At 40.1% G+C, this 18,383-nt stretch overlaps 1 protein-coding gene across 1 annotated transcript; it reads left to right on the top strand.

The window, feature by feature from the left end:
* Positions 1–10,144: 10,144 nt before the first annotated feature.
* KRCC1 (lysine rich coiled-coil 1) lies at positions 10,145–18,177 on the top strand. Its single transcript, XM_075709877.1, has 7 exons — positions 10,145–10,148; positions 11,066–11,172; positions 12,832–12,939; positions 13,029–13,203; positions 13,950–14,234; positions 15,803–15,913; positions 17,351–18,177. The coding sequence occupies exons 1-7, from the start codon at positions 10,145–10,147 to the stop codon at positions 18,175–18,177; spliced, it is 1,617 nt and encodes a 538-aa protein (XP_075565992.1).
* Positions 18,178–18,383: the final 206 nt, after the last annotated feature.

The raw sequence follows: 18,383 nt of genomic DNA, 5'->3' as shown, positions 1-18,383 counted from the left end.
TTTCTGTGTCCTGGCTGAGTTCAGAGCACTAAGAGCAGGCAAGGTGTCCTGTCACTTCCTCACCCTGGGCGAAAGGGGGAGCAGTGTGTTTCACATTTGGTTTAGTTTGTGCATTTGAGAAGGTTTGGGCAACGCTAGGTTTAACCCCTGGTTTGGTAGTGTAGCTGTACACTGCTTGAGTGATGAAACTAGTTGATGGAAACATGCAGTGCTGGCATTAACAGCATTTGTTTCCAAACAACAGAGCCCAGTTTGGCATTTCTTTTTTTTTTTTTTTATGATCGCCTGAGCTGTGAAAACAAAACAAATCACTTAAAAGGGTATTCAGTGACTAAACTTGCTGAGGAAATTCAAATTTAGCGTTACTACAGTATTGTTTCCTTGGACAAACGTCTTTTACCTAACTGCAGAAATTAAAATCTGGCCGGTTCGGCCTCCCTTCCTCGTGTAGGAATACAGTGCTGTAATACTGCAGTTCAGTGTACTTAGTAAGGGTTTTAAAGTTGTTATCTTTGCCTGCCCTTTCTAAGCTGGATATCCGTGGGTATCTGAGGTTATTTCTAAGATTGCTTGCTGACTCCTACTGTACGGTGACCGTGCTTTCCTGCTGTGCCACAGCCAAGAGTGACTGGATTTCAGTGGTGCTGTTTGCCTGCAGTTTTGGACAGCTGATACTCTAAGCGTTCAAGCTTTGTTCATCTTTCATCCTGTTACGGAGCAGGAAAATGATTGCCTGATTACAAGCAAGAGAGTTTGCACATCGTAAAGTTACAGCCAGTCAGCTGAGATAACTGACTGCGTGCAGGCTCCTGCCTTTCTTGCTTGCAGAGTAAAGCAAATTAATGTAGTGCACGTGATGTAAATTAACCTGCTTTACTCTGCAGCCGGGACAGGCTTCCGCATGCACCCGCAGTTACTGTGAGGCTGACAGGTGGTAGCCTGGTAAGGTGCGCTGACTCCATTGCTTGTGCTGGAGACAGCCGTGTGAAAGGGCTTGTAAAATGAGAAAATATGTGGGTCAATATTTGCTCTTGAGGACTTGCAGTTGTTGAACTTGATTCATGTATATCCATCTATCTTTCATTAAAATGCTATGTTTGCTGTTGGCGTTTGAGGGCAGAATTTGGCTATGTCATTTTGTGGGTTTAGTACCTTGAACTTGAAACTTTATACCTTTGCCTTAAGGGATTTGTCTAGCCTAGACTTTTTCTTTACTACATTATTCTGCTTTCTGTCTTCTCTACCCTCAAGAATTGGAAAAGAAAAATTAATAATAGACTAAAGCTGGGAGCATTTCCTTTTTAATCAAGTGGTAGAAAATCCTGGGCTCAACAGGCTTTTTTAAATTACCTGGTCTCTGATATTTTAATTAATGTTAGTATTTTTCCTACCATGTTTATACTGCCCTGAGGGAAGACTCTTTTTCCCTGCCTTTCCTACATGGCATGCCACAAAGTTTCCTCTACAATTATCCTAGTAAAAGTAAAAAACCAGATAGCAAAGGTTTAAAGTTGAAAAGACATCCTCAAACTTGCTCTCAAGTAGTAAAGTGTACAAGTACAAAATGTTAAAATGTCCCCGAGCCTTCTCACATCAGTGTTTTAATGCCTTAACTGAATTGCTGTTTTAAAGAAGACTTTAAAAAAAAAAATTAAAATGCTGGGTGTGCTTCAGGATTGTACCTGAGAATCAAGAAACAGTAAGCAAATCATTATCTTTCAATTCAAACACTAAGAGTCTGATTTATTATTATTAGGCAACCTGTTTGGTTCCAGATTTCCAAAATCTGCCTCAGTTATTTTGACTTTCTTAAAAATTTATTTAAATTACTTCAGTTTTCTTGTTAAGAGAGATGCTGAGCACCTGCAGTTCCCATTGGCTTCTTAGTGCCCGTATTTCAGTGTTTGAACATTAAAACAATCAAGTTGATTTTTTTTTTTAAGAATGTGTTCCTCATTGCCTATTGATTGCTCTTCATTGTCTATTGATTTAGGCTGGGTTTATTCTCTACATTAAAAAATAACTGTATAAAACACATTGCTGGGGAAATATTTTTATAAATGCTAAAGGAATGAGCAAGAATGTAAGTATATTGGATATCACCTGGATATTCAGGTGATACTTGATGTTCTCTGTCTTCACCTATGTTATTCACTATTATGTCAGACTGCTTTTAATTTGACTTCACATGAGGTATTTCACTTCTGTGTCTTCTAACTGCTCTCAGAAGATGCCAGTCAGAAAATTATACCAATAAAAAGTATGCTGGGTTTTACGCATACATTTATTGTTATGATCTATGTCTGCTTTAATAACAGATTTTTCTATTTACTCAGACATTTTATGTCACATTGGAGATAAGAATAAGAAGTCATTTTTATGAGAGTGAAAGTGGATGTGTTTAGGAAACTTTTCTTGCACCAGTCTGAGTGGTTTTCGGTAATTAATAAATCTTCAGTGATTCAGCGCTTGTGTTAATGATGGAGGACTTGTAACAGTGAAACCAACTCACTAAAACATTAGACTTGAATCAAATTATTAGGTTACATCTCAATCTCAACCTTTGAAGGTGGTATCATAAAAAATAAAATTATGAAGGAGAAATCCAAGTGTGACTTCAAAGGAATGCTGACTTAGAGGGAACAGTAATGAAGCAAATATATTGACAGTATTTCTTAGAAGAGTAGAAGACATGATCGTTTTGCCCATGGCTTGCTTCTCCAGTCTCTCCAAACATCTGAAAATGCACTAATTTTTTTCCTGTGGAACTATATTATTTTCTTTAACTACTGGCTATGAATTAAGACTACACAGCTTTTTACCCCTTCTGTGTTAGGTGCGTGTTTGCCATCTAGAATGCGAAGATCATCCCTCCTCCCAGGCTGGGTTGACCCATCTTTGCTACGTGCGCTCAGGGCTGGCCATATGTGCAGCTGTAGCTCACCAGGCTCAGAGTTCCAGTGTACCCTGATCCCTGCGAAGCTGAGCTGGTGTTACTGGCTTTGATCAGGACCTGATGGGACTTGCAGTCTCCTGAGGCCATGCCACCATTAGAAAGAGGAACCATTCCATCTCTTATGCAAGTGTGGAGCAGCCACCACCGCGAGAAGTTATAGCGGAGGTGTGTTTTATTGGCAGTAGCTCACTGAGTGCTTTTCAGAAGGTAACTTGTAAAATGCAGCTTAGGTAGGAAGGAGGAATTATGTCCTTCTCTGATATGTTCTACTTATTTCATACTTAAATAGCAAGATGTTGGCATCTGGAGTCACTTACAAAAGCACTTGGTTTGAAACGCTTGTTTTTCCAAGAAAACCAAGGAATTTAAACCAAGATTGTGCGTACCCTAACTAAAAGCAGTAATGTCAAGTGACTGTTTATGCCCATTCTGTTGTTTAGAATAATATTGAATAGGCCCATCCATGTGAGGAACTCAATGCAGTTATGTTCATAAGAATTAGTTTTAACTCATCCCTTTGCGGTAGGTAACTAACCCATGGTACTGTTGCAGGAAGATGCACAGAAATGAAAAGCGGAGTTTTCAAGCTTACATGCCTAAGTACTAACCTATGTTTGGGAATGTAGGCTTCACGGTATTGACAAAGTTTAACAAGTTGGCAGCAGAGCTGAGAAGTAGACCCAGGGTCTCCCAGTTAGACACTCACACAGAACAGTTTGATTTTGTTGTGCTTTAAGTCACTTTTGGATGCAACTGAATGACATTAACAGTTAAGTGCTCCTTTCCATAGGTACCTGCATATTTGACGTTCACTTTCTTGATCTCATCCTTAGGTCTTGAGTGAACTGTTTTTATTGCAGTCCTGCAATGCAATTTTAACACAGGCATCCAGAAGTACCAATAATTATTTATACGTTTATAAATCCACACTACTAAAACAGCGAGTTGGGTGGCTGGGGAATTAGTAGTGGGATAGCAAGCAGTCTCCACATTCATTTGAAACATGACCAGAGCTGGTGCATCCCTTCCTCCTGAGACATGCATTAGGTACGGTGTTTAACACCCCGATCATTCTGAATTTAGCACCAGTAAGGGGCTCTCTTTGGCTGTATCAGTAAAGAGGGCAAGGACTAAATGGGCAGGGAGAAGCAAAGTATTGCTTAGAGTAAGGTTGCATGATAACTGCAGTTAGTGATCACTTATTAATTCTGCGGACTGTATAGGAAGGCAGCGTTCCAGTCCGTCTCTGGTGTTGGGAAAGCTTGGCATGGCAAATGCTTGGAAGCCCAGTAACGCGATGGCTGGTATTTTGTGGAGGTACTATCTAAATAAAGTAACTACCAGGGTGCCTGGAAAAGGATCTAGTACTGAATCAGACTGGGACTCCTTGGCAAGCTTGAGTAATAAAGCACAAGAAGGCAGCCAGCATTTTTGCTGAATGAGAAGTTGCACATGTATTTCGTTAGCATACAGGGCTTGAAGACAGACAGTGATGCTGCTGTCTGGTTTCAGGTAGGTTTCTCAAACTTTTTCATAGTGTGGAAATATAACCAGACTTCAGCATCTCGAATGGACCCACCTTGTGTCCCATTTCTCTGTGCAGAGGCATAAAGCTATCTTTCCAGCCTCGTCTCTCTTGCCTCTTCCCACCCATCTTCCTTCTCTGTTAGGGCTCCATAGCCTCTGCAGTGTATCTGGAATTTGAATCTGATTGTAAAGCAGCCCTTTATTAAAATGCCCAAGTATCTCGGATGACTACTGTCAATTAATAATATTGCAAAACTGAGAAGGGATACAGATTGCCTTGTGTGTGTGTTTTGCTTTTTTGCATTTTATAGGCATTTTGATTGCTAAAAAAAAAAAATCTTTGGCACCTATTCTGTGTCCTAGACTTTAAGCTCTTGAACCATAATAAGAGCTGAAGTAATCACAAGAAATACTACAGTGACTGCTGAGAATTAGTAGTCAAAAGAATCAAAAATATTTTATTCCTTTCTTTGAAAAGAAAATGGAAAACTTCACTTGTTTTTCTTGTTTTCCCTTTGGGGCTGTGATAATTCTAACATGGATTGTCACTAGGGGTAGCAGTTGTCTCCAGGGTCTGCTTTCTTTGGCCTTGACAGTCCAACAACAATAACATTTTCTCTCTCTTTGTGTGACTGTCTGCTTTTTTAAGGACAGCTTATAAGTAGTACATTCACGGAAGTCTAGACTCTTTCATGTTTTCTTTGTGGGCATACAAGTGAAGCGTGATGAAACAGCAAGATGTTACCTGGTTTATTGTTGGATTTTTCCCTTTATGCCTGGGTGGTACTTGAATGCCTATTTCCCATTCTATCTAATCACTCAGCTTTGACAGGTACATTTCTCAGCCCAGTTCCCACTGAAAATAAGTATTTCTTAAGAGCTTAGGAAGGATAACTGGGCAAAGCAAATGGTACGGGTGAGGGAGATGGTGTGTTGGTGAGCTGATAGTTATGTTTGCTTGAAATAAGAAATCTATAAATACACATGATTAATACGTGCAGCCTCATGTTTCTGTAATTGTCCATTATCATCTTGCCGTTTGTGTGCATTCTTCTGGTGTGGTCAGTGCTGACTTGGGAACAGAAGCTCTTTTGTTTTTTTTTTAAATGCTTGTACTATACCCACTAGAAATGGGCTCTAATCCTTCTTGGTGCTTCTAGACACTTGCAAATCAAGAACCGCACTCTTGAACACTCAAGAACAGCCCTGTGTGGTCACATCTTCATGTAAACAGGGCATCCTCAGGACTAATGAAGCCCCAAAGCTAATCATTTTAATCTACCATACGAGAGCCTGTGTCTTTTAGTGACAGCCTTACCTGATGATAACATCTGTAAGCACCAAGGAAGTTCGGATCACCTGTGCTTTCAGAAGCTATGCTGCCCAGGGTCGGTGCTTGCAATCTCGCCATTGTGAGATGACACTGAAAGCAGGGCTGTTACGGAAGAGAAGCACCCGCCTGGTTGGTGGGATTTCTGAGCCCAGAAGCTGGAGGGGATTGTTACAGTGCTCCACACTTCCCAGGGACATTGTGTTAAAGCTTTGAGGGATCTTTGCACTTTAATGGGACAACTTTATGAGGTATCAACTTTATGAGCCAGTATCTGAGGTTAACTGGCTGTGCTAAAGTCACTTGCAAAGCTGCTCTTAGCATTTCAGTGGGATCAGATTCATCCTTTGATTGCCAGAAACTCCTTTATATGTGCTACTTCACTTTGTGCATCCTTTTACGTACATAAACTGTTCTTAATATTTACTGTTGCTGTAGTATGTCTTTTCTGAGGATGTCAGTGGACTTCACAAAACATGAGATCTCATAGCATGTCTGTGGCAGTACTAAGTACCATAGGTTTCATAATATAGCTGAGAAAACTATAGCAAGGACAAACCCATAAGACCTACTAAGAATCACATGAAAAAATATTGCCATGGGGTCATTAGTAAATAGGAGGTGTGGGCTGGATAAAGACTCCAGTCCAGATAGTCGAGGGACTTGTCCTCCAAAGGGTGGTCTGTAAATGTAATTTTTTTTTTTTTTTAAATAGCCTAAAAATAAGGGAAAAGCTATACTGGTAGCTACACTGGAAAATTACTTGTTGACTTCATCATGCAGCATGAACATTTATATCTTTTATTTTAAAAAATTAATCTCATGTCTTATATTTTTAAAACATTTTAATCCATATGCTTTTATCAAGGAGCAGTCCCTTTGCAACAAACAGTAGTTGGTCTGTTTTGCAGTGAGCCGTTTCTTAATGACAAAAGGCTGATCTGAACAGTTGCTGGGAATTCCTGATACCAGTACCTCTAAAGATTTTGGAGGCATAAAAATGATAAGGTCACTATGGCAGTTCTGCAAGGCTACTGCTTTTGATTGATTCTCTGAAAAGTTTCTGATGACATGGTTGCAAACTGTAAGGTAAGCTATATTTTTAAAAAGTTTTCTTAGTTCCCAGGAAAGATTTCTTGTGAATCTGAAAGCTGAAGACCTCAAGTTCAGCTTAATATTTATAGAATTGGTTCCACGCAGGCAGCAAGAGCATAGATATCCCCGTGCTCTGTCATTTTTGTGTGTGGCAAATGGTCTTGAGGCATAGTTAGAAGGAGAAAGGGCAGACTTGTTCTTGACCCTTCTCTGGAGGTGAGCAGAGACATGTCATATAGCGAAGAGGGCTGTTGATGTGTGTGGTTGCCATTGGGAAGGAGCCTGCGCTTGCCCAGACCAGACTGAAGACCGTTTACAACTCACTGCCTGGTTGGGATTTAAGTGAGACACCCATCAGTTTATTCCTGAATTTGTCTTCATGCAGTTCGTCAGAAGACCACATAGAAATATGTTATCCAAGGCATATGTATTTGCCTAAAAATCAGCTAACTGTACAGAAAATAAAAAGAAAAAGGTTATGTTGATATGTACAGTTTTTCATGTGGTTTGAGGCTGAAATTAGCAGATCAGGGTTTTTAAAAGTGTGTGCCCAGCTTTTTCAGAAGTTCTGGGTAGCTGTGCTTGTGACTGACTTGGGTAGTAGCTGCTGTATCCTTTTTGTGGATCAGGATGTTCTGGTCTTGTTCGGTCTAAGGAAAGCAGACAGGGTTATGCTGTGCTTGGCTGTACCATACTGACAAAGCCAGAGCTGAACTCCCATGCTATTGCTAATTTAACAGCAACAGCAGGTGAATGCCAAAAGCTGCATTAAAGCAGGTTATGTTACTGTGCTCATGGTTTGCATTCCCCAGCCAAGGCATTGTTTGGGAACCCTGCCTGTTTCATGTGATGTGTGTTAATAGTCATCTTGTGACCATGGAGCAAAACTGAGTAGAGCAAATCTTCAAGGTTCCAAAATCAAGGCAGCTGTTGTGAACTCCGTGTATTTATTTTTGTAGATCTCTCTCTTGGGGGAAACTGATTCTTGGGCTTAGCAATGCTACAAGTGTTAGACTGAGGTAGGAGACTTTAATGAGATTATTGTAGTTTTGCATTCATCGCTGCTGTCTCAGCTGTAGTAGCATAACCTTATCTTGAGAAAAGATAGAGCCAAAACAGAGGGACAGCAGCGTTGGGGGGTGAAAAATGGAAAGACTTAATGAGACATAGAAAACACAACACTATAAAGAGAAAAGAGAAATAAGATGATGCGATAAATTTACAAAGAAGAAAGAATCTGAGTAAGTCAAGTCCTGTCAGCCTTTTTACAATATTGAAGAATGAAAACAACTCTTGTAACAATGAAGAGCAATATTTAAAACTGTCCCTAGAATATAGTGCAGTTCATCAGTTACTGCAAAATGCCATTGAGGACAAGGACACAGCAGGGCTCAGGACGGCTCCAAGAGGCACCATAGGAGTTACTTGGACAGCCAGACTTTGGGTCCTTATAATCCAGTCTTTTCATTGCAGCAGTCAGCCAAGAAGAAGGTGAATTAAAAATCCAATTTTAATTTCACATTACAATGTTTTTAGGATTTTTTTTTGTAGCATGCACTTGGTTGGTTTTTGTCTGCCAAGAAGGCTGTGCAGTTAATTGCTAAGTCAAGGAAAATAAGCATAGAATGCTGTCGTTAACTAATATAAAGAAGTCTGACTTTGAAACAAAGATCTGTTTTCCAGTGAGAAGTTACACAAATTGAAATAGAGTGAATACTGTCCGCGATAGTAGTATTTCATGGACTTACGCCTAGTTGCATTGCAATTTGCCTTTTGTTGCTTTTTTAAATAGGGAATATTGTTCCAGTTACCTTTCTCTAGGTAGCTGGTTTTACAGTTCAGTACACTTGAGTGAACTGGTGTAATTATCCTCTGTAAGTGGCTTTTTGTGCTACAAACATTGGCAATTCATGCGTTTCGGGTGCAAGATGGGCTTTCATCTAATGCCCAGAAACTAAGTCATTGGATTTTCTTGCGTGGATCAACTCAAGTTGTTTATTGTGTCCATCTTTCATTCCTCTGCTTGAAGCGGCTTACGCTATGTGAATCAGTAACTGTAGAATATTGAACATTTCTGGATGACTCAAAATACAGAAAACAAAAGCTCTAAAGGACTAGTCACCTGGCCATTGTAGCTCATGAAAATAAAGGGTTTATTAGAAAATGAATTCTTATATCAGGGACTGATAGTAAACCGTGCTAGACAGCAGCATTTTGATACCCAGTCATTGTTGCCGTCTCAGCCAAAAGACTCATCAAAGCCAGCTTTATTAAGATCTGTATGTTAAACAATTCGGGAGTGCTGCTTTGGGAAGGCAAAGTGGGGTTAGCCATGCGCACAGTCTGAGAAAGACCTCTGCGTCTGCCATTCCTCAGGTTTTGTCAGTGCCCATAGAGCTGCTGATAGATTTTCACCTGGCTGCATGTGTCAGTGTTGGCTTGTCAAAGCAGTTTGGCATTCCTTGTTTCAGGCTTCCACTGGAGCCGCATTCCTGGCGTGATACTGGCTCAGTTAAAGTATATGTCATACAACTTGTACTGAAATTCATGCTGGTTTTAAGCGGCTTTTTACCTGTGCAAACATGGCAGTCGTGTTGTCCAGGGCACACACGGGGGACTGGGTAGACTCTAGCCCTTCCTTAATCATTTGTGAACTGAACATCCCATGCTTAGCACTGTTATTTAGAGTTGCAGGACACAACTCAAATACACAGTGTTTGATTCTGTTTTTTCATGTTCCCTTGGTCTTTGCTTTGGCAAGGGACCAAGAGAGCAATCTTTAGACTTGAGGGTAAAGGCTGATCACCTTTATGGGTTTCTAGATGCCTTTTGGCACCAAGCCTTGAGACCACAGGCAGCGATGCTTTCCTTGCCCACGATCTCTCCAGGCTGTGTGCAAAGCACGGAAAGCCAGCTGCTCCACATGTGGCTTCCAGGATGGACTGTTGGGTAAACCTAGAGGGTTTAAGCTCAGTTAAGACATCACAATACTTTCCCCAGTATTTTTGCTTTAACCTCAGCTTCATTTGAAGAGCATGGTTTAGTTGAACTGTCTTGTTACGTGGCTTCCTTTATTTTTGCTTTAAACTGGTTTAACTTAGGCTTATTTTTAAGAGCAAGGCATGCCAAATAGTGAAATTCTAGCTTAATTGGAATTAGTGTGACCCACTGGGGATGAAAAAGAAACAGGTAGTCTTAGAGTTTCAGCATGGAAAATGTTTTGGTGGTATAGCAGCATGGGTGAGCTTGCTCCCTGAAAGCATAGCCTGTACCAGGGAAGTGTTTCAAGCAATGTGAGTTAAACTGGCTTCCCTAATGAATTAAGTGTATTAAGAGGATAAGAGGAGAAGGAACTGGGATGGTGATGTAGCTTTATCTTTGTCAGGGTTTTGCTAGCACAGCTATGCTCTTCTCAAGGGTGTGTTTAATTCTCTTAATTGACATGATGTTGGTACTTTTAAGTGCTTATTAGTGTCCCCCCAAGATCAAATGTGCCTGTACATGCAATTGTTCAGGAAGAGCTTCAAGTCTGGTCCAATTTTAGTATGAACTAAAGTGTATACAGGCCGTGAGTTATCTGGGAACAGGGCAAAGAAAATCAAAACAAGCCATTGGAGCAGTTTTTCCCCATATAACTAAATCAGCTAAATTGTTATAGGGGACACAGGAACAACCTTCCTAAGCATCTGAGACCTGGCCCTTCTCGTGTACTGAGCTACTCCCAGACTTTCTTTAAATCCCTTCTTTAAGGAGCATTCCCACCATATTTAACTAACTGTGTGATCTAGTCCAGTTAAAAGTCTTTCTTTTTAGGCTAATACTTTAGTCAAGTATTTCTGACATTGTGCCCTATTTGAAGTGGACTGAAAACCCGATGAAGAGTCTCTGTCTTTGTTTTTAAAGTTCAGGAACTCTTATAATAATACTTTATCAGTGCATGAGAGCTATACTTCTGTAAGTAGGAAGGTTTAGGTGGCTTTACAGCATTGCTTTGAAGCCACAACGAGGTACGGTGTGATTCAGTGGATGAACATTTGTTCCTTCGTCTTGCACTGCATGTGAATATTAAAGTGGTTGAAGTTTTGTGTAAGCAAAGACAGCAAATGTATCTTGTCCTAACTACTGGCTGATTTTTGTCGTTTGCTCTTTCCATTTAGATGACATTTTAGATGAGGCAACAAGGAAAGACCTTTTCACCGACACTTTGTGTAAGCTCTGCGGGGCAGTGCTGCAGTCTGAGTCTCAAAGGTGGTCACACTATAAGGTAGGCTGGAAAGGAGAATTTCTCCTAGCAAGCACTGGGCCTTTGGTTTGCTTGTTTGGGGTTTCTACGTATTGTTATAAAAGACTTTTTATGGTGTGTTTCTCAAAGTTTATGCTAGGCTTAGACATTAACCAGACTTGAATGTGAAAGTTGTGGGTTCAGTATAGTGAAGGGCAATCACCTGCATATTGCAGCATGATTTTAGAAGGAACTGAGCAGGTTCAGGCCATACTATATATGGGATTGAAGCAGATCTGCACCACGTGAGCCAGAACGTATGTATGGCATGGGGCAGTGCTAGCTGTAGCGGATTGAGGTTGTGCCTTCTGATGCTTCAGCCAGCGATACGCAGTGTCTGCTTGAGGCAGGTTGTATGAATCATGCTGAAGGCATTTCTTGGAATAACTGTGTGCCTTAGGATATTGCTGTAGACATGGGAAAGCATGCTTTATTTTGAAACTTGATCTTGAGGGTATGCAGGTTTGCAGGCACAGGCATTTCTGTCTTTTTCTTTCTTCTTGCAAAAGTTAAAGTTTAAAATGTCAGTTGCTGTCAGGAGTCTTTCTTGCTATTCACATTATGAAGATTCAGGTCTTGCAAGGTGTTGTATTTCCTTACTTTGATTTAACTTAAGCAGCAGTTGTACTGCCAGAATTTCACAGAGTTCAGACCCTCAGTTTGATTTGCTGTTTCTCGGATCAAAATCCAGTTGAGGATAATACATGCAATTGTAAAGTTACCTGACTTCACCGTTACAAAATGAATTGATGGAAATAACTGACTCTTCTCAGTTGTGCTTGTATTGTCTTGCCAGGTGTGATAGGTCCTCTTTCTCTTTGATACTGATAATATTATTGCAATATCCTGCACTGCTCCTCAGGATCCTTAAAAGACATCTGAAAAGCATCAGGTCAGAGAAGACAAGTTACTTGTTTTGCTTTGTAGGTTACCACCATATAGTGTGGCATGTGGGTAAGTACGTTACAAGTGCAAGAGTTTGAAGGTTATGAGTTCAGAGAGCATCTGAGAATTAAAAAAATAATTGCAGCTGAGGGAAGTATACATTAACACCCAATTTTAGGTACCTGGGCTATTGTAACCTCAGTAGAAAGGTGTAGAAATCTCCATAGATTGACTCCAGCTTGGAGTCACTTTAACTCAGCTTCCAGGGAAACCCGTTTCTCTCTACTGAGTGTATGGGGAGACTAGACTTTTTATTTAGGAAAGTAAGTTAGGTCCTACTGCCTGTTCTTCTGTGCCACAACATGGGACAGCCTTGATGTCAAGCCCCCAGGCTTAGTGGTAAAGGAGCACAGCAGACTTGCTCTATGGCATGGCTACATTCCTTTCCTTACCTGTTTTAGCATCCCTATTTGTAAGGGGACATGTCAAGATTTTTGATTCCCCAAAGAGTTGAGAGTAGATGACTCCAAGGGCTGCTCAAAGCAAAATGTTATGAGTAATGCTAAGTACTATATTATTGATTAAAATGTAGTAGTGTTACATGAGTTGGCGTTTGTCCGCTTGTGGCTCTGCTTTATACAAATACAATTTGGCAAGTGTTGAAAGTAGTTTTTGATGAATGAAGTCCCAGTCACTGGATATATCGCTGCTTGGATCCTTGTTACTGAAACAGGAATAATTCTAGTCTCTTCCCAGGGCAAAAAGCACACTCAGAAAGTTCGTCTTTACATCCAAATGCATGGTGAGAAAGATGAGAGGCAGCAGCATGGTAAACAGAAGAAAACTAATTGTATCAATTTTCAGGTGACTATTTCTCTTCATCACTAAATAAAATGTTTCCTTGTATACTTCAGTGAATGCTTGTAACTGAGCTTGCCCTTGCCTGGTTTCAGGTGGATGGGAGTGGAGTACTGGACAAAAACAAATACTGCAATCTCTGCAACGTGATTTTTACTTCCCCAGTTGTTGCTTTGTCTCACTACTTGGGAAAGAGCCACGCTAAAAAGCTGAAGCAATTATCAGGATGCCAAGCCCACATGCCAGCACAGAGCATGCAGCCTGTTCCTGGTAAGAACTAAATAGCTGGCTTTGTGTTTTCCTGTCACTCTCTGAAAAAAATAGAGAGGTATCTTCCTACACTTGCCATGTCTCTATGCCTTCCTATTCTGCTGAAGTTGTGGAGCTGTCTTGTGGTGATTCCTTAGGTGAATAAACAAAGATACTATCCTGTGCAACTCTGAAGCTGTGGAACCTTGCTTTCATATTCCCTGTCTTTCACTGACTGAAACTAACGGCAAATATTTCTGATTTTTTATTAATGAAAGGTGTTTATTGTTGTTCTGAAAATTCACTGCAGTCCCAACAAGATGTTCCGCTGATAAATTAATGTGATAAGAAATTAAAAAACAGTTAGTCCACAAGCAACACTTAGCTAGTGGTAGTCCGATACAAGTTGCTGAACTGTATTTAAAGATGAAGCATAGTGTATGTGCTCTGAATCCCCCTCTGCAGGGTACATCTCTCTTCTTGGACTGTATAAGGACCTTAGAGTGACCAGCCATTGAACACAGCTGATTTTTAGGTATCTAGTGGTGGGGTTTCTGAATATTCCAGGGTCGTGTTCCTTATCAGTCTGTACTTTCGTATCCTTGCAAGTATTAAGATGTTTTATAGTCTCTTGCACGTAGTTTAGCACCCAGCAGACTGTTCTCCTTTCCAGCTCTGTAGTTGTGCAGTCACCTGTTTTGCTCCATGGAATTGGTTTAGCCTTTGCTGTGCTGTCAGCACATTTATCCTCTACTTCATGTCTCCAGCTTTACAGAAGCCATCAGCTGAGAAGCCCTTGCAGCCTTCAGAAGTTGAAGAGTCTTCATCATCCTCCAACCCTTCATCATCCTCCAACCCTTCATCATCCTCCAACCCAAGGCTGAAGCTAAATGATCCAAACAAGTACTGCAAGCTCTGCTGCGCTCCCTTCAATAATCCACTCGTGGCCCAGGAACATTATGTTGGTAAGAAACACAGAAGAAATGAAGCACGGAAAAAGCTATTGGAGGAGCTGGGAGACAAAGGCATCCCTGCAGAATCCAGCACAAATGGTAAGCAGAGCATGAGCAAGTGTTACAGTCTCTGAGTGTAGCTCGAGTGCTCAGTTCTGATTTGTTCAAGGAACTGCTCTGATGTGTGCAAGGAAATGGTAGTCTTCTCCTGTGTTGCAGAACAAGTTCATTTCTTCCTTTCTGTTTGGTCTATGAATTGCTAAAGTTCTGTCTGACAGCTGTAGGTTGGAAAATATTTCTTATTGACTTGGAGACCCAAATCCAGTCCTCACTGAGTTCTGCAATCAAATTGAAAGGATTGTAGAAAATAGCCCAGTCCCCTAAATCCAAAGCCAGCATCAGTTGCATCTGTGTCATTCTTAAGATATTCATCCACCGTGTCCTTAAAAACTGTCTGTGCTGGAAACTCCGCAACCTCCATAAGGAACCTCTCCCAGGACTTCTTGATCTTTACCTTCTCGATCTGAAAACCTTCTACTGACATTGAACTCAGCTCTCTCTGACCACAATGTATTTCTTCACTGTGCACAGAACAAGAAGCAGACACAAGAATTGAATCATTTGTTTCTTTTTGTCGCGTTCTTTAAATAAGTGAAAACTGCTGTCATGTCTTCCCTTAATCTTTTATTCATGAAACTGGTTGTTGTAATTATTTCAGTCTTCCCTCATAAGGAAATTTCTTTCCTAAACAGTCATTGTTCTCTAGCCTTCCATTAGGACTGTCTCCACCTTAAGCACTATGTCCAAAGCCAAGGCCCTGTTGCTGTGCAACTTCCATTAATTTTGAGGGGGCATCATCTGGTCCTGTGCAACAGAACTGTCAATCCTTTCTTTAGTAAGGAATTCAAAATTCTACCTGATAGTCAAAAGTCATTGTTGGTGTAAAACAGCTCTCACTAAGTCATGCTATAATTTAAACAAAATAATACGTTTTGATGCAAAGCAATAGCCCATTGGAATTAATGCTGCATTTTGCTAATGGATGAAGCTGTTGGGTTTGCAGGGGGAAAAAGGTTACTCACTGGTTTTAGAATACTGAGGTCTATGGATGACACAGCTTGTAGGAGAGAAGAAAATGACAACCCAGACAACACAAGGGTTTTCCTCATCTGACGTCACCTTATATTTGCCTGAGGCTCCGTGTACCATATTCATAATGTACTGTACCAACAATTCCCTCAGCATCTTTGCAGGGCTGAACCAGTGCTGCATGAACATTTGAGCAGGCAATGTTCAAAATGATCTTACTTAAATCTGGACTGACTGGATTGGTATCCGTTGGTCCTTGCTTTGGGTCAGGTATTTACAATAGTATTTAATTTTTCAGTACAGTTCATTCTCATCAGCACTTGACAACAGTTTGCTGGAATTACCTTGGATCATTTCAGTCATCAGAAACACTCTTTGTTAATGTTTAAACCATGGTTACACTGCAACAGTACACCTCACCAGTTCTCTTCAGAAATATTATTCTAGTGTAAAATTGCAGCAGAGACTTTATATCTATCTATAAATATTGTTTATGGGAACATTATGTTAGGACTCTTGCATGGGATCGTGATGTGCTTTGAGTTTTGCCTTCCATTTGTAGTCTCTCTAACCTACAGGTTCCTTCTTTTCAGCAGTTGGGGTTGGTTGTTACGTGTGCCCCGTATGTAAAATCATACTTACATCTATAGAAACGTACCAGTCCCACGTGCAAGGAAATAAGCACCGGATTAAGTAAGTCAATAAGTCTTTTGATACTATTCATCTGCAGTTTGTACTTTCAAACTTTTTCATTAGCCCTGTTGTCTGCTGTTAAGTGACTTTGACTAGCTCCTGGGTTTTTTGTTTTGTTTTGGGGTTTGTTTTTTGTCATATGGTTTACTGGTTTAAAGGAGCACTGTCCACTTAAACATCATACTTGTGACTGAAATTCAGTCTTAGAGTTCCCACAGTTGTATCTTCAATGACAAGCCACAGGGGAAAGGTCCTGAAACCTGTACAGTTTTCCCACTTATTTTGCTATCTGGAGATAGCAGCACCTGTTCTGGTACAGGGCAAAGACGACCTTAATCCTGAAAAGTGCCAAGTCTCTGTCAATTGTGTTGCTTTCAGGATTCATCAGTAGGCATCTTACATTTGGCGTAAGATCATTTATGGGGTAGATGATAGCTCTTGTACTTTCCCTTTTACCCAGAAGAGGGCTTGTAGACTGTGTTAATTGCAGAACGGATATTGTGGTGATTTAAGATGTACTTTTTAGAAATTGCTGTGCAAGTAGGCTAAATATCAAAATCGGTTACATGTTAAGCATTTTGCTAAGATACATTTTAAGTGAAGGCACAATAATAATATAACCACAAGAGACTGATGTAGAACTGATATGATTTTAAATGTTTGTTTAGTCAACAGAATTAGAGTCCCTAAAAACAGGAGTGTAGGGAACTGCTACAGGCCTATCTATCATTTAAAAAATGAATGTATAAAGCTGGTGAATTAAGGCAGAACAACATACATTTAAGGGATGGGTCTTTGGAGCTGCCCTTCCCACAGGGGATATATTTGTCATCTAACCACTTTATCTTCCAGCCTGAGGAAAGGGAGAGTAGAATATAAACTGATAGGTAGTTTTTCCTTAAGAGCACATTTATCTTGTTGGGTTTTTAGCAATCAGGTTGGTTGTTTCTGTTCTGTTTCTGCTGTGGAGTCAAACAGTTTGTCTGAAATTACTGTTCTGCAACTGTTCAATAGAATGAATCTCATAAAGAAATTAGTAACTTTATTACTTGACAGTATATAATGTAATTGCTTCTTATCTGCAGCTAATTGGAGATTAATTAATAAGAGAGAATCTTAAATTTTCTTTTTAAAAGGTAGTTTTTAAAATGTATGCAGTCATTTTAAAAGCATCTTACTCTTGCAGCACCCTAGGTCACAAGAAACTCATTTGGTCTTCATGAAGTTATTCCGGATTTTCAGTTTTCACAAAGAGTAGAATCTGTTCACTGTAATGTCAGCTTTACAGCTATGATTGTGTGTAACAGGGTCCATGTAGTTACACAGAACAGCACACTTGAAATATGTTTGTTCTAACTCTGGAAATACAACTTTTTTTTTAACTCAACAGATGGGAAGCAAATTGGTCAGTATTAATAACTAAGACTTTCTATCCAATTTATGCAGAGAAGCAGTGCTTGTCAGTCTCATGGAGAAATCGAAGAAATCAAAGAAAACATGTGACTCCTTTCAAGATGAATTAACAGGCTGCATTAAAGTTCAGAAAGCTAGAGGTCTAGAGCCAAGAAGGTATTTAGGAAAAGCAGAAGAGGAAGAGTTTAGAGATAAAAACACTGAAGGAGGAAGTGCCCCTGGTGAGGTTATATCTTCAAACTTTAAGTGTGAACAAGGCCAGCATTCTAGCCTTTTCTCAGAAACCCAGTCACCTACAAATACTGGGGAAAATAGATCACCAAGCTGGCCATCAGCTTGTGAGCATGCAGTAGAAAAGACACCTAATTGTCACTGTAACAAGGGGTACTGTAAAGAAGAGCAAGCAGAGCAAGCATCTGAGGTGGCCACCATCAGAGATAACAGCTTCAGCCTATCAGCTGCAGAATCTAAAGACTGCTACGAACTTATGCTTGCTGAAACTTCTACCAGCTCCTACAGAAAAGAACAGAAATTTCAGATAAAATATTTTGAGGAAGAAAAATTCATCAGTGAAGAGCTGAAGTATGAGAAAGAAGCCACAAAGCAGAAAAGAAAGGAAAATATTGAAGGTGCAGATTTTGGAAAAGAAAATCAGAAGCAAAAGAGAATTAAATTTGACATAGACTTGGTAAATGAGAAGAAACCAAGACCTTATAAAGACAAAAGACTTAAAGAAAACCCTGCTGAGAAAGAGAGCAAAAAGCACAAAAAGGATAAAAAGAAGCCACAGACAGGTGTCAAAAGAGAAGAGGAGCTACTTTGGGATGAATCTGTCTTGGGATATTGATAAACGTTTTGCTTAGCTTTAAGAAGTTAATCCTGTTGTAGACTCACTTAACCAGTTTGTACTATACTATGATGACTTTTTTTTAAGCAAAGTTTTGTTCAATCTGGAATTGAGAAAAAGCCTGTTTTCTGAAATTTTGGGGCAGTAGGTAGGCATCAATTTTTGATCATTTTACACATACAGCAGCCATTGCAGTCATGCGAGTT

The sequence above is a fragment of the Pelecanus crispus genome, chromosome 4 (genome assembly GCF_030463565.1).
Source record: "Pelecanus crispus isolate bPelCri1 chromosome 4, bPelCri1.pri, whole genome shotgun sequence".
Classification (NCBI taxonomy): Eukaryota; Metazoa; Chordata; class Aves; order Pelecaniformes; family Pelecanidae; genus Pelecanus; species Pelecanus crispus.
The sequence above is the reverse complement of the archived record's forward strand: the minus strand, read 5'-3'. Positions and strand labels throughout refer to the sequence as shown.